This window comes from Amphimedon queenslandica, unplaced genomic scaffold (genome assembly GCF_000090795.2).
Source record: "Amphimedon queenslandica unplaced genomic scaffold, v1.1 AMPQUscaffold_13436, whole genome shotgun sequence".
Classification (NCBI taxonomy): Eukaryota; Metazoa; Porifera; class Demospongiae; order Haplosclerida; family Niphatidae; genus Amphimedon; species Amphimedon queenslandica.
The window spans coordinates 161,868-177,496 of NW_003546328.1; the positions used below are offsets into that span (position 1 = coordinate 161,868).

The window sequence follows — 15,629 nt, forward strand, 5'->3', positions numbered from 1 at the left end:
GGAGAAGGAACCCACGTGTAATGTTTACATAGAGCCTTAGGAGGAAAATGGGTAGAAGGCGAAAGAGAAGGTCTCCTGTTCCACAGGAAGAAGTAAGTTGAGAAGGTGACAGTATGATAAGTTTTCATTCCACAGAGCACCGATACTACGTCTGATGATGACCTAATACCCAGAGATAGGTTCACTCAAGCCACTGGAAGTGTGGAAGGGAAACGTGCTCAAGCAGAAGATGAACAATCTCCCAAAAGAAAGAAGAAAGGGACCCCGTCCAAGGGAAAAGACCAAGTACCAACCAAGAAAAGAAAAATATACAAGAACAGAGAGTCTCTTCTTACGTATGTTGTGTGAACATACTAATTAAATTTATTTGGCACCCTAAACCTATAAAATTAATAATAATAGCATATGCTGACATCTGTCATTTCCTCTTATCATTTGAACTATCCCTCTTCTGTCTCTCTTCTCTTTAGTCAGTTGTGTGCAAAGGATAAGAACATTGAAGCATTGTATCATGTACTTATTATAATGATATGTGTCGGCTTGCTTTACTCATTAGTACACGATTCAATTGAAGCAGGGAAGTAAGTGTTGTTATTATTATTATTATTATTAAATGGGTATTCATTAGCATATACATTTATTGATAGCAAGCCATTTTTATGCTTTGCCCTTGGCTTATTAAAGGCAATTTGGAGCTCATGATAGTTTATAATATATTATTAATGATAATGTTTTCTGTTTGTTGCATAATAAGGAGTAGCATCCTGACTTGTCTTCTAAGATTGTAAACACAGATTTGTAAACAAAGGATTGGCTTGAACATGTATACGAAATATTAAAAAATATCTTCGAATTATTTATAATCAAATTGAAGGTCATTTTGTCATGGTTTTAGCTTTGTTCTTCTCTTTTCAGGCCACATGTTGATTTTCGTTACTACTTTTCTGGTTTTGGGCCACTCTCTCATCAAGGGTTTACATTATTTGTTTGGGCAGTACTACAGCTGATAGCATTTTCTGTTTATCCTATTTTTAAAGTAAGCAACCTCTTTTCCCTCCCTTCCTTCAAGCTTCTTTTTGACTATATTTTATTTCAAAATTTCTTTCTTGTCATCCTTTGTAGTTGTGGGTTTTGCTTCACAACTGGCTTGGCCTTATAGCAGACTTGGTCTTCCTAGCTCTCCTTGGCCTCTACAATCTCTGTGGCTATGGAACAGTTATTTGGATGATTCTGTATTATGATATGTATCCAGTCACTGCCTTGGTTCTCAACGTTGAACAGGTTTGTCTTGGTATCTGTTTACTTTGAGTCATGCAGTTGTTGATCATTCCAATAATTTTTTTATCATTGTAATCTGATGATAATATTGCTTTAATATCTGAATGGCTTAAAGTGTTTATTTTTCTTTCCATACCTCAGTTATCCTGTCTCTTTGCTATAGTTACGTTTCTGTATGAAAACTTATTCGTTTGTGCGTGAGAATGCATACAAGGTATTGTATCCTTGGAGCAAGGATGATAAGACTGGCCCTGCTGTGTGGTATGAGGGTCAAATGAGTCCTAAAGTTGGATCATTCCGTCAGTATATCTACTTTCTATTCTGTCCTACATTATTATACAGAGATCATTATCCTAGGTAAGAAGTAGGAAATGGTAGTTCTTTTAGCTGTCACTTCTTATTTCTAATAACAGGACTCCCAGGATAAGGTGGATGAGAGTGTTATCCTGCCTAATAAAGGTTAGATTTGTTAAGTACAGTTTTCATGACTTTATTGTTCTCACTTTTATAGTGTTGCATCACCATTGCTTTTATAACCATTTTAACAAAATCAATCTTTTCCCTGCCACCCACCAGGTAATAATAATTAATCAATTTTGATCGGAATCAGCTTAAACTTTCTACCTAACATAAGCACGAAATTTGGCCACAGACAATGTACTACTGATAGTAATAGTATATGTTGTTGCATTTTAGAGTAATGTTAAAAATGTCTGAAAAATCTTGGAATCAGATCTGAACTGGCTCAAACTGCATGTACATAGTACTACATGCATGCTTATTAGAAAATAAAATTAAGCTTGTTGTTCTTTTTTGTTTTTTAGTGCCAAGAATGTCCTATCAACATTCCTCACTTGCTCATTGTGGGGCCTCCTTTACATGTTTATGACTGGGTACTTCTTCCTACACTCATGGCTAAACCTTTTCTCTGAGCTGTTCACATTTGCTGACAGAGAATTCTATTCTGTGAGCTATTTTCACGCCTGTGTTGTGTTATTTTAACCTTTACTGCCCAAGATAAATGTTTGCATGTTTGAGAGTGTTTCTCTCAATAGTTATTACTGCCATTGTAATGATAATAAGCATCCATTCTCCTTTTTTGGCTGTTACATATTCTAGTATGTCTATTTTGATTATTGATTTGAATGGTTTATGACCTTGCTTTTAAAAATTTATTTCAGGACTGGTGGACGTGTCATGATTTCGCGTCTTTTTATCGAAAGTGGAACTTGTTAGTTCACGATTGGATCAAAGCATACATATACTCTGACTTGAAAGATGTAAGACAAAAGGAACTTGATTTGAAAAGGGAATCTTTAATTTTTTTATGCTTTTTTTATTTTAGTTTTTTAAGAGTCCATTGTACAACAAAGTTGCTTTCCTACCCACTATTGTCATATCGGGTATATTTCACGAGTATGTCCTCTGGGCTCCATTGAGATTCATCATGCCATTGCTCTTGCTTCTCTTTGGAATATTTGGATGTAAGTTTTATGGAGCAGACACAATACTCTACCATATAGTAGGCATATTCTGTCAGAGTTTAATATCCTTTGTAGAAAATTTAAAAATACATTTCTGAAATGCTATATTTACATGCAGTATGGTAGCTCAGAATGGAAATAATGAAAGCCTTTCATCTTTCCAATTTTTCCTGACAAAATATATCCATTGTATGGTAAATTTTGTGGGCAACAAGTTAAATCATACATGCTTATACTTAAGTCCATTTCTCTGCCTCTTTTTTTATTATTTTCTGTAGCTATTCTTTTCATTATAAGGCCATCCCCAGATGTCAAGTTTTGGAATTATTTCCTTCACATCGGTCTCCATTTTGGCGTGTCTCTCATGATATTCCTCTACACCATGGAGTTCTATGCTAGAGCATTGTGTCCGAAGGAGATTAGTTTCGTAAATACTTTTGTACCGCGTTTTTATGAGTGTTACTACACAATGTCATCCAGTGAAGAACAGATCTGAAGGCCAACCTCTAGTTTTAGTTACATTCTTCTTGTCTATTTTACTTTGCATTTCGTCCTATTGTTTTTTTTTCATAATTTATTTTTGATTTTACTGTGTTGTAGGTAATGGTTTTTACTATCTCTCCCTCAAGAGAAAATTAATTATTTAAAGTCTAATATTAATTTTATTTATAGTCTAATATTAATTAAATATTAAGTTTCTGTGAGACACAAATAATTTCAGTGAGAATGAAAATACAAAAAAATAATTCTTCACTTTTATAAAGTGCATTATAAATTAGGTGCATATCTCTTGGTTAGATGTATCTATACATTCACCCAGGCTCCTTTGTGTGTGTGTGTGTGTGTGTGTGTGTGCGTGCGTGCATGTGTGTGTGTGTGTGTGTGTGTGTACATGTAGGTGGTGCAATATTAGTGTTAGTCTTTTGTGAATGAGTGTGTGTATGTATATATGTACTGTGTGTATTATTGACTGCTGCTTGCTGCATACTAGTTACTGTAGTGTGAGGTGTCCATGGTGCATATGAAATTCAAACTCGTGCACATTTGCTAATATTCATTCCTAGTCCAACATGGATCAAACATACTGTGTATCAGTCACATTATATTGAGAATCTCCAGCGAGAGGTATAGAGTCGAGACTATTGAATTTTCGATAGCAGGAGAACATTTGTGGTTGAAATAGAGTTTTGAATGTATTGTCCTGTGTTGAAATAGAGACAAATATCCAATTTAATGATATTGGTGGATTTCAATGATTTTACAATGTCAGTCGCAACAGTACAAGGAAACAGGGTTTCCCGCAAAGCATGCTTCATGAGCTGAAAAGCACTAAAGTACCATATAGCCAGAAAGTTTCATGGCAAAAAAACTTTCGTGGTTTGGTGGCTCCCAGCCTCTCATTAACCTGCAAATATTTTGTGGTGTCATTCCAAACCACGAAAGTTTTTGGCCACAAAACTTTCTAGCTACATGTATATGGTATTAAATGTACATGGCTTTGGGGCTACTTAAAAATTCATAAAAAATTCAGAACCAACTCAAATTTGCTGCACAACATAAGAACATGCATATGTTTTAAGAAAAAATTTATAAAAATGGAGAATTCTCTCCTAGTCATTTTGGTGAAAATTTTAACCAAAAACCCTGTACATAAGGACACAACATAAAAACATGTGTATGCATAAGAAAAAATACAAAAAATGAGCAATCCGAAACCCTGTTTATGTCAACACAAAGTTAAAAGATATATACTTACATTTATTGTGCAGTAATGCCTCGCAGCATATTCAGTTACCAGAAAGAACAGTATGATAGAGACACCAATGTTCATGCTACTCAAAAAGAAAAGGTTGGAAGCTCTTCTTGTGCTGAGCGGCTTCAGTACATAAAAGAAAGCTAAAGGAAAATACATGTAAATAATAATAAAGAGAGGAAGTCAAGAGCTGTAGCCAGAGTAACCAGACATACCTCCCACTCCAGCAAAGAGCACAGTAACTATTGGGAGCACAAACCCAGTACCAGCTGAGAGCAGATACTCGTGGACTATAGAGGAGACCAGGAGTGTACAATACACAGCTAACTTCTTCCCAAAAATCTAAAAATGAGACAAGAGCACATAAAACATACTGAAGGGTGCTTTAAATCTTTAGTTTGGCAATTTTGTGCCCACGTGTATTACATCTACTCTTGGTAGTACTTATAAAAACAATTTGGCTACTTCAATCACAAAAAGCAATGCCAAAAGAAAAAGGTACTACAGAGAGGATGTGTAAACAGACAGACATACATGTACATGTACAATGTACATAGGCTATTATTCAATGAAGCCACATCAACTGCCCAGAATTATTTCCCCTATCAATAACACACTACAAACACTGCATCCTATAGGTTACTATACCTACTACGGAAATGAAATACATGATGCATTTCTAAAATGACTATACAGGTGCTAATGGCTAATGTGTGTTTACCTTCTTCAAATCAAGATAGACATAAGAGTGTATCCAGTCATGAACGAGCAAGTTCCATTTTCGATAGTAAGAGGAGTATGTCGTACATGTCCACCATTCCTATGATAGGTGAGTGACAATCAGTGACAAGGGAAGAGAGAGAGAGAGAGAGAGAGAGAGGGAGGGAGGGAGGGAGGGAGGGAGGGAGGGAGGGAGGAAGAAAGAAAGGGAAAAGAGAGAGAAGGGAGAGAGAAAGGAAGATAGAACAGGAGAAAGAGAATCAATTTTAATACAAACAATCAGCTTTACATACACTAAAGAACTGTCTATCAGCGAATCCCATCAGCTCAGCCATCATGTTCAAATAAGCATTCAGTATAGCTGTGTGTGCTATGAACTTTATGACAAAAGCCAACACAAGACACATCAACAGAGTATTAACAAGATCACCTTGTCTAGAAGTAAAAGGAAGAGTTCTATGAATACTGAATGGTATATACATAGAATAATTATAGATCACATTTTCTGATAATAATTATGACTTTCTTTCTCTCTCTCTCTCTCCATAATAAAACCTTGTATAACATAGGCGTAGGAATGATTCAAAAGTTGGGGGTGGGCTCAACATTAAAAAGCATGACTTAGCATGTGAACATGGGGGGGGCTAAGCCCTTCTTGCTGAAAAGTTGGGGGGGGGGGTTTCAGCCCCCCCAGCCTCCCCCCATTCCTACGCCTATGTATAAGTGTCAAATAATACACACCATTTGTGGTAAATCCCCAGTATGTGTAAAGGTGTAATATTACACAAAGGATGTTTATGGAAACTTAAGCTTTACAAGAGCAAAGGTCATTATATATTAATCCTTAACTTCACATCCTTTGTATTATGTACTCTCTTTCTCTCCACTCACTTTAGCGAAGGTGGGAATATGATATTCTTCAATATGAAAACTGAGGACCACAGTGCTAACAGAAACTAAAGTGTTGAAATATTGAAAACAAGTCAAAAGTAACCTGTTGCTACCTTAATACCAGAAGTGAGGACAAACGACCAGTCGATGCTATTTTTCCTAAAATAAAATTGCAATAGTTACAGTGTACACTTGCATTAAATAATTAGAAATAATGTACTATCTATCTCTGCTGCATGACAAACATTGGAATGGCAACTCTATACTATTTTCTTAGTCAGTTCAGTTGTTTACTGTTTTGGGAAGCAAATATTTGGCAAATAAAGCAGTGACATGTGGTAACTCGAAGATTCAATTCATTGAAATTTACAACACATGACATCCAGAATGTACTGGCATGTCAGAATTACCTAGGATAGTGATCTCTGTATAATAATGTAGGACAGAACAGAAAGTAGATATACTGACGGAATGATCCAACTTTAGGACTCATTTGACCCTCATACCACACAGCAGGGCCAGTCTTATCATCCTTGCTCCAAGGATACAATACCTTGTATGCATTCTCACGCACAAACGAGTAGTTCTTCATAAACATGCGAAACTGAAAATGAAGAAAATAAAAAGATAACAATGACATTATTATTAATATTCACCTGCTCCACTCCAATAACTAAATTGAGCAAATGAGGCAGAGTTGCATTCACTATGATATACACTGTACAAGCAAAACTAATGGAGTTATAAGCAACATAGAGTATCATTGTTAGAACATCAATAATGCCACAGCAACCCCCAACTGTCCTTGTCTTCCTCCATACCTGTGGCAAAATAACTTAAGTTAATAGTACATGGCACATACATGTAGTACAATGTGGTAGCTGTAATTCAATCCTATATTGCATTCATAATGTACATTGCTATTTCTTATTATGTAAAACTATTGATTACACAATCACAAGTTGAATGGGTTGGTAATAAGATTAAAAACTCACAATAGACTCAATACAGTGACTGAGTATTGAATAGTCATAGTGTACACATATTGATAATAAGGATCAATGATATTAATGTACAATAACATAGTGTGATAAGCTATGGTGTCATAAACCAGGCAATGCTGTGTTGTAAATCAATAAACAGGATCACGCTTGACTTTAAATTAAAATTCCAAAACATTTACAGTGAGTAGGGAACAAAGAATGCATTACAGCCTAGTTTATATTCCTCCCTCCCTCTCTCTCTCCCACTCTCTTACATTGAGTAATGGGTGTATTAGCAACACCCAAGCATGTAGACATATTTCAATAATTATGAAGGTGGCTATATCCGACATGGAGCCAAATCCAGCAGTGAAGAGTGACATGTTAAGGTACAACCTACCAGAAGGAGAGAACCCAAAAGATAAAGACAGAGAAAGAGATTTTGACACTCACTTTCCAGCTGAATAAGAGTCCTTGCCAAGTGCTAGGAGTAATATGAGTAACAGTTGTATGAGGAAAGCATCATGGATTGCTTGGAAGTTAGGATCAGATGATATCAGAGAGCTGCAAAGTGTAATACAAAAAATGCTTTATTTTGACGTGTAGCTACAAGCTTTCTTCTTACCTTGTCACTGATTCCTGTGAGCGGAATATCCTGCAAGGAGCTCTAACGGGAGATGAAGAAGAGCTAAAGAGCGAGAAATGAAGTTATACAAACAAATTGTTCACACCTATCAGAATCTTCAGAGTAGTCTTGTTGCTTTACTCCTACCAGGCCACGGCCTTTCCCTTTATTCACCTAAAGGAAAGTGTAACCAGTTTAAGCTAAGGAGAGGAGGGTTGCCACTGACCTCTTTTCTTCTCATGATCTGCTTTCGCTTGTTTGTTATCAGCAGTACAGCCTCAGAAAGTGAAACGATAGGGAAGAAGAGCGGCTATGCAGCAACACGTGAAGTCTAAACTGCAAAAAGTGGCCTGTTTTGTATTGAACCCACCCACTTATATTTTTAACCCTTCAACATAATTGTCCAATTTTGACGTTCAGTCAACGTGCATTTGTGTGGAGGGTACTCAGGTAGGCTACACTACTAACTGCTCATCATGCCATTAGAGAGAAGAGAAAGATCTCGTTCCAGGGACCGTGAAAGAAGGAGAAAAAGGGACAGAAGATCCAGGTACGAATTAATGCTAATATTGCTGTTATTATTTTTAAATTATTGTTGTTACTATTATGTATATATCAATTATGTATATATAACAATAATAATTAATAACAATAATAATGTCTAGGTCACGTAGTCCAACCAAACACAAGAGACGTGATAACAGAAGGTGAGTTGAATAAAGTACTTAATTGGTTTTAAATTATTACTAGATCTGGCAGTCGGGGGAGGAGCCGTTCACCTAGAAAAAGAAGTCGATCCCCTAGAAGGAGCCGTTCTCCTAGAAAGAGAAGTCGGTCCCCTAGAAGGAGTCGTTCCCCTCGTAATAAGAGTCGGTCTCCTAGAAGGAGTCGTTCTCCTCGAAAGAGAAGTCGATCCCCTCGGGATAGAAGTCAATCTCCTAGAAGGAGTCGTTCCCCTCAGAGCAGGAGAAGGGAGAGGTACATGTTTTAAGATTCATTTAGTGTGTGGCAAGATTGCAAGTAGTAGAACTTTTGTATAATGGACACTTTGGGACAATAAAGTTATACAGAGGTGTCCTTTATCTGAAGGACAGTCTGATTAATAATGCTTTACTGTGTACATGTGTTTCATGTAGATGGCAGTTGGGGAATTTTTTATTATTCGTTTACCAATTGAACTTTGTACATGACAGTGCACGCATGATTACATGTGCATGAAAGTGTATTGATACATATATAGGTATGTATGCATACTAGCCAGCTGTAAACATTTATTAAATTATAGTACTAATTCTCTGTATAGCCTTAACAGTTTATCAACATACAACTATATTACAAATTAAACACTGTCAAACCTTTCACTTTTGGAATGGCACAAAAAGGCTTTCCAGTCAAAACATGTTATTGTACTTTACAAATACACAGAAGCTGTACATCCATGCATATGTACTTGTACATGTATAAGGAACCTACTGTGTGTACTAGGAAAGTCCTGGGAAGGAGGAAGGAGGTTAAAGGTTAAGCCTAATGGTAGTGTCCCTTGCTAAATCTTCTACTTCAATAGGATAATGCATTATATCAGGATTAGTGTATAATTGTTGCTTTTGTGATGTGTTTAGGTCACGGAGTCGAGAGAGGAGGGAAAAGGAGAGAGAAGAGAGTCGCCCGTCGATAAAGAAAAAGGACGAGGAAGAGAAAGATGGAGGCACTGGAGAGAAACAGGGAGAAGAAGAAATGGAGACTAAACCACAAAAAAGACAAGTAAGAGAAAGGAATAATAATAATGCACGTACTTGTACATGTAACACATGTAGTAGTAATAGTTGTAGTGATACACATAGTTTGAATCATAATGTTTGCTAGTTAGTTGCTAGTTCCAGCTCTTGTCTGCTAATCTGTTGAGCTATTTTGATCATCTTTTTTTATTTTCTAGCCTTTGTCATTAGAGGATCTAATGGCTAAGAGAGATCAAGAGGCCCAGGCACTACAGAAAGTATGTTACTACAAGTACTGATGTATAGCCTGACACTTTATCCCCCCTCTCTCTCTCTTTTCTCTCTCTCTTTAGCCTGTTTTCCTGAGCAAGAAGGAAAGGGAGGAGTTGGCTCTTAAGAAACGTCAAGAGGAGGTTGAGGCCCAGCGTAAGAAAATGGAAGAAGAAAGACTCAAACGCCAGCAGTACCTCCACAGTAAGAGTGACATAAGAATAGCATCTTTGATTTATTTTATCATCTTTCTCTCTTCTCAGGTCAGGATAGTTATCGTTCTCGGGATAATCCTGAGGTATGCATGTAACATATTCATAATGTACATGTACATGTACACATGCACATTTTCATATACATGTACATGTTTACCCGAATCTTATATGTATAGTCTAGGGCCATACACATAAAAAAATACCCAAAGCTTTACTTGTATAAACATTTACATGTTGTCATTGTTTCATTAGGAAAGAGAAAAGAGACAGAAAGAACGAGAGGACTTGCTCATACAGAAGGACAAGGACAGAGAAATGGATACCATTAAGGTTTACATGTACATGTACATGTACATTATATGGAAGTACATGTAGATTGTATGTACAATGTACATGTGCATGTAATACGTGTATGCCCTATGAAATAGTTCATCTTGTAACATGATGTTACATGCATGTTTCACTTGTGTTTAAGCACTGTTTTCCTGGTATGGTGTACAGTGTATAGTAAAGGTTAATTATTAAAGCATATTTTACTAAATTGAAACACAGTTGGAATGTGCTAATGAGGAAAGGGAGGAAGGAAAAGAGAGGGATGAGGAATTAATGCACGTGTATGTCATAAAGATCAGACACCATCTTACCTTTTCATTCTCTCTCTCTCACTCTCTCTCTCTCACTCTCTCTCTCTCTCATGTACTCCATTAGTCGAGGTACTTAGGTGGGGAAAAGAGGAAGAGGCGAATGAGACGACTAACCGACCGAAAATTTGTGTTTGACTGGGACTCAAATGAAGATACTTCTAATGATTTCAATCCTTTGTAAGGCCACACCCACAGCCTCTCCCACCTTAATATTGTGGTACGTGTATTGTAGGTATAGGAATAGACACCAGTTGCAGTTTTTTGGGCGTGGTCATATTGCCGGGATTGATATTAAAGTGAGTGAGCGATTTTTAATATAATTTGGTCATGATTTTATCCTCTGTATGCTTGTATATAACATTATATATAACTGAATAGGCACAAAAGAGAGAGCAGTCTAAGTTTTATTCTAATTTACTCGAAAGTAGGAGAACTGATGAAGAGAAGAAACAGGCCGAGTAAGTACATGTACATGTACATGTAGACTTGAACTGACAGTGTGTCACTGTACGTGAATACATCATGTAGTTGTGTACAATGACACACTGTCAGTTCAAGTGCTTATTTTTTGACAGAAATGACACTGTGAGTTTATAGTTGCAGATATATTTGATGTTTTTGTGCTGGCATTTCAGTTGCAATCACATGAAAACATGAAAGTATTTTGTGTTTTGTGCCATTGGCTCATTAGGCTGTAAGGCTCCTCCTTGTACTTGTGTTTTCACCAAGAGTGGATTTTTTACAAATTTTCAAAATTACTCAAAAATCAGGCCAAAGTCCCTGTACTATAGTACAGGGATTTTGTCCAAATTTCATTAAAAATGAAAGGAGAGAATTCTCTATTTTTATAATTTTTTCTGATGCATATACATGGTCTTTTGTTGTGTAGAAAGTTTGAACTGATTCCGATCAAGTTTGGACTTTTTTACATTTTTAAAACTTTGCTCAAAAATCAGACTAAAAGCAAAGACCATGGGCACAGGGTATTTCATCAAAAATGGCTAGGAGTTTATAATTTTTCTATTATTAAAATTTTTCCATGGAATAAAACTAAAGGCAAGGCAAAAAATGAAGATCATATGACTACTCCATTTTAATTTTTTATTTGTATGGGTTGAAAACCTGTACACAGTTTAATAATAAATAAAGTAAAATATTGTTCCTTGGGGTAGAGTGGTGTTCTATTATTCACATTCTTTCTGTAGAGAGAATGAGTCAAAGAAAAGAGAAAAGGAAGACAAGATAAAATGGGACGAGCGACATTGGACCGAGAAGAAACTGGACGAGATGACAGACCGCGACTGGAGAATATTCAGGGAAGACTACAACATCACTACGAAAGGTGGGCGTGTACCTCACCCCATACGCTACTGGTCGGAAGGAGGCCTGCCAGAGAAGATAACAGACGTGATCAGAGGTTTAGGGTACAAGGAACCAACTGCTATACAGCGTCAGGCTATACCTATTGGATTACAGAACAGGGATATCATTGGCATCGCTGAGACAGGGAGCGGTAAAACAGCTGCCTTTGTTATACCTTTACTGGTTTGGGTTACCAGTCTACCCAAGATTGTGAGGTATGTCTGACAATAGTAATTTTATATTTATCTCCTCTCTCTCCCTCCTCTCTCTTTCTCATCCAGGGAGGCTGACGTTGATCAAGGTCCTTATGCCATCATTCTAGCTCCTACTCGTGAATTGGCTCAACAAATTGAAGAGGAGACGATGAAGTTTGCCAAGCCTCTCGACGTCCGTACGGTCTCCCTTGTTGGTGGTCTCTCTCGGGAGGAGCAAGGCTTTCAACTCCGCCTTGGTTGCGAGATTGTCATAGCCACTCCTGGTCGTCTCATTGATGTCCTTGAGAATCGCTACCTCGTCTTATCTCAGTGCACGTATATAGTACTTGATGAGGCAGACAGGATGATTGATATGGGCTTTGAGCCTGAAGTACAGAAGATCCTTGCCCACCTACCCGTCTCTAACATGAAGCCAGACTCTGATGATGCTGAGGATCCCACTAAGATGCTGGTTGGTATCAATTCCTCTCATCATCGCTACCGTCAGACTGTTATGTTTACCGCTACCATGCCTCCCGCAGTTGAGAGACTAGCTCGCACGTACCTCCGTCGTCCCTGCGTAGTGTACATTGGATCAATAGGTAGGAGCAAACAAACTCACTACAATACTTTCTGCATGTTATTTCTACTCTCCCTCAAATTTTTATTTTTGTGTGCTGAGTCTTATGTCTATTTATTTAATCTCATACTCACTTTATTTGTATGTTCTTGTTCGACTAAAATAACTAATAGGAGGCTAATGGCTAATGCTTATAGACCCATGCATATGTCATTGAAAAACTATTTTATAAGCTAATGATATACATGTACTAATAGTATACTAATAATGTACTAATATTATCCTAATAATATACTAATAGTATACTAATATTATACTGATAGTGTACTAATAATAATACTAAATTTTTATGTTTACAGGTAAGCCTGTTGATCGGGTTGAACAGGTTGTGTACATGGTCTCTGAGGTTGAGAAGAGAAAGAAGCTGCAGCAGATCTTAGCCGGTGGCGATGTTGAGCCACCTATCATAATATTTGTCAATCAAAAGAAAGGAGCTGACGTTCTCTCCAAGTCACTGGAGAAGATTGGCTACAGGGCAACGACTCTTCACGGTGGACGGAATCAAGAGCAGAGAGAGTTTGCACTGGCTAGCCTCAAGAAAGGAGAGAAGGACATTCTCGTGGCAACTGATGTTGCTGGCAGAGGAATTGACATCAGGTTACTAATGGGAGTGTTATTATTAGTAGTAGTAATAGCAAGAGTAAATTATGCCTAAAGAGAGTCTCCTACTACTTGTAGTAGTAATAACAAGAGTTGATAATTAGTTCTTGGTAATGGTAGTAATAGTATAAACATGACACAAAGAGACTATGGAAAAAACAAGTATATTCTTACTTAAACAATTATTAGTATTATAGTATTTTTATATTTTTGTTCCTCTCTTCTGCAGAGATGTTACAATGGTACTAAACTATGACATGGCTAAGAGTATCGAGGACTATACTCATCGTATAGGTAGGACTGGCCGAGCTGGTAAAACCGGTTTGGCAATCACTTTCCTAACTAAAGATGACTCTGCGGTATACTATGATCTGAAGCAGCTGCTGCTTGAGAGTCCTGTGTCCTCCTGTCCTTCCGAGTTATTGAATCATCCTGATGCACAGCATAAACCTGGTACTGTTGTACAGAAGAAACGTAAAGATGAGACCATCTATACTAACTGAATGAATAATCATGACTTTATAGCTATTTTTGATTGTAAAACGTTTGTCTACTCTGGGTTTTTCACAAAGCATGCTAAGTGAGCCAAATGCAAGCTTTGTGAGCTGACAAGCACTACAATACAGTACATGGCATTTGGAGCTTTAAAAATTCATTAAAAAATCTATTTTGATCTGAACCAGCTCAAACTTTCTATGCAACATAAGTACATGTATATGCATCAGAAAGAGTTACAAAAATGGAGAATTCTCTCCCTTTTAATTTTTGACAAAGACTCTGCATGTGCAGAGACTTTGGCCTGATTTTGAGCAGCTTGAAAAAATTGTAAAAAAAATCTTAACTTGATTGGAATCAGCTTAAACTTTCTACACTTTCAAAAAGTAATAATTATTATAGGCCGGAAGTATCTTTCACGAAAATTAATTCAAATTGAGATTTATTTTTAAAAAATTAACTAGAACTCTTGATAGTATCTAATAGTATCATTAAATTATTATTTGTCAGTCCTGAAATTAATCAACCATTTTGAGGGTCTCTCATTAGCATTTCCACTTTTTCCAGTATACCATATCAATTTCCTCATTAATATTAAAGCATGCTTTCACCAGTGTAAGATTTGTGTATTTGTTGGTGGCAAATGCTATGAAAAAATATCTCTCTGATGTAACAAATGTCACATTAAAACTCTCAGTTGGAGGTAATGTGGTATTATAATAATTTGTCCAAGCAACGGGCTTTAAAATAGGGTAAAGACGAATGAGGAAAACTCTGTAGCGTGATACACTTTGGTCATGAGGGGTGAGATAAGTATAGTTAGTGGTAAATATTCCTGGACTATAGCTCAGGTATCCTTGTACTGTTTCATTCACAGGATCTGTTAATGAAAGATGATATGAGAATTGATAAATAAGTTAGTATGGACAATGCAGTATACATGCAGATACTACATCATCTTCCATGATTGCATATATATCTAGATAGAGTAGTTGTACATAGGAATTATACTGTAGGGCACCTGTTTCAAGGGCTGTAAATTTTGCAAATTTGCACTTAGCGGATTTAATTTTTGCAAATTTATGCCATCTCTTGTACCATAATAATTTGATTTTTTCAGAAGTAATTTTCGTGAATCTTCAAAAAATTGCAAAATTTACAGCCCTCGAAAGAAAGGCACCCTACGATATCTTAATGTGACATCATTAAACAGTGAAATATTCTTTTACGACAATAGCCGCCACATAATATTATGCTACACTATTTATGAGGAAGATGATGGTAGTATCTGCATGCGGCAGTTATTGCCGTAAAATAATTCATTGTGGCTGATGTTTGATAATGTCACATTAAGATATAATTCCTACAATTACTCCTATCTAGATATATACGCAATCATTATTACTATTACAAAACTTACAGCCAATATCCAGTACATACCAGAGTGTAACATTCCCATTAGCATTGCTGGCAGTGCAATAATAGTTCCCACTGTTATGAACAACAGCATTATGCACCTTGATCAATCTGTGTTCAGGGAGCCAGTCCACATTGGAGGTTTCCTTAACTGTTGTACTAAATGTTACTTTAGATGGAGGATTTGTCTTCTCACGTAGGGCACAGCTTAGAGTGATACCACTATTGACCAGCCTTATGTGAGTTGCATTGGGATGATGAAATCTTGGCCCAACTATAAAAGGAAAAAGTAAATAGCCAATGATGCAAAATGAAATTTAACTTACAATATGCAACAAGTGAAA

The 15,629-nt window shown here is 36.7% G+C and overlaps 3 protein-coding genes across 3 annotated transcripts; 2 read left to right on the forward strand and 1 right to left on the reverse strand.

The window, feature by feature from the left end:
• The first annotated feature begins 6 nt into the window (after positions 1–6).
• LOC100639150 (sterol O-acyltransferase 1-like) lies at positions 7–3,477 on the forward strand. The gene is made up of 12 exons (XM_011405218.2): positions 7–92; positions 136–335; positions 471–581; positions 916–1,036; positions 1,123–1,281; positions 1,442–1,635; positions 1,692–1,737; positions 1,790–1,854; positions 2,103–2,244; positions 2,460–2,558; positions 2,624–2,762; positions 3,041–3,477. Exons 1-12 carry the CDS (start codon positions 48–50, stop codon positions 3,256–3,258), a joined length of 1,539 nt encoding a protein of 512 aa, XP_011403520.2. The 5' UTR covers positions 7–47; the 3' UTR covers positions 3,259–3,477.
• Positions 3,478–3,764: 287 nt separating this feature from the next.
• LOC100639276 (sterol O-acyltransferase 1-like) lies at positions 3,765–8,081 on the reverse strand. The gene is made up of 14 exons (XM_019995670.1): positions 7,961–8,081; positions 7,841–7,908; positions 7,735–7,797; positions 7,563–7,673; positions 7,385–7,505; positions 6,783–6,947; positions 6,537–6,730; positions 6,240–6,285; positions 6,127–6,191; positions 5,529–5,670; positions 5,237–5,335; positions 4,731–4,857; positions 4,519–4,658; positions 3,765–3,963 (listed from the first exon to the last, which is right to left on the reverse strand). Exons 1-14 carry the CDS (start codon positions 7,973–7,975, stop codon positions 3,838–3,840), a joined length of 1,482 nt encoding a protein of 493 aa, XP_019851229.1. The 5' UTR covers positions 7,976–8,081; the 3' UTR covers positions 3,765–3,837.
• Positions 8,082–8,107: 26 nt separating this feature from the next.
• On the forward strand, positions 8,108–13,945 carry LOC100639404 (probable ATP-dependent RNA helicase DDX23). Its single transcript, XM_019995669.1, has 15 exons — positions 8,108–8,284; positions 8,400–8,441; positions 8,485–8,712; positions 9,354–9,495; positions 9,668–9,727; positions 9,803–9,923; positions 9,983–10,017; positions 10,187–10,264; positions 10,643–10,755; positions 10,811–10,874; positions 10,957–11,036; positions 11,784–12,155; positions 12,222–12,736; positions 13,074–13,371; positions 13,604–13,945. Exons 1-15 carry the CDS (start codon positions 8,211–8,213, stop codon positions 13,875–13,877), a joined length of 2,496 nt encoding a protein of 831 aa, XP_019851228.1. The 5' UTR covers positions 8,108–8,210; the 3' UTR covers positions 13,878–13,945.
• The last annotated feature ends 1,684 nt before the right edge of the window (positions 13,946–15,629 follow it).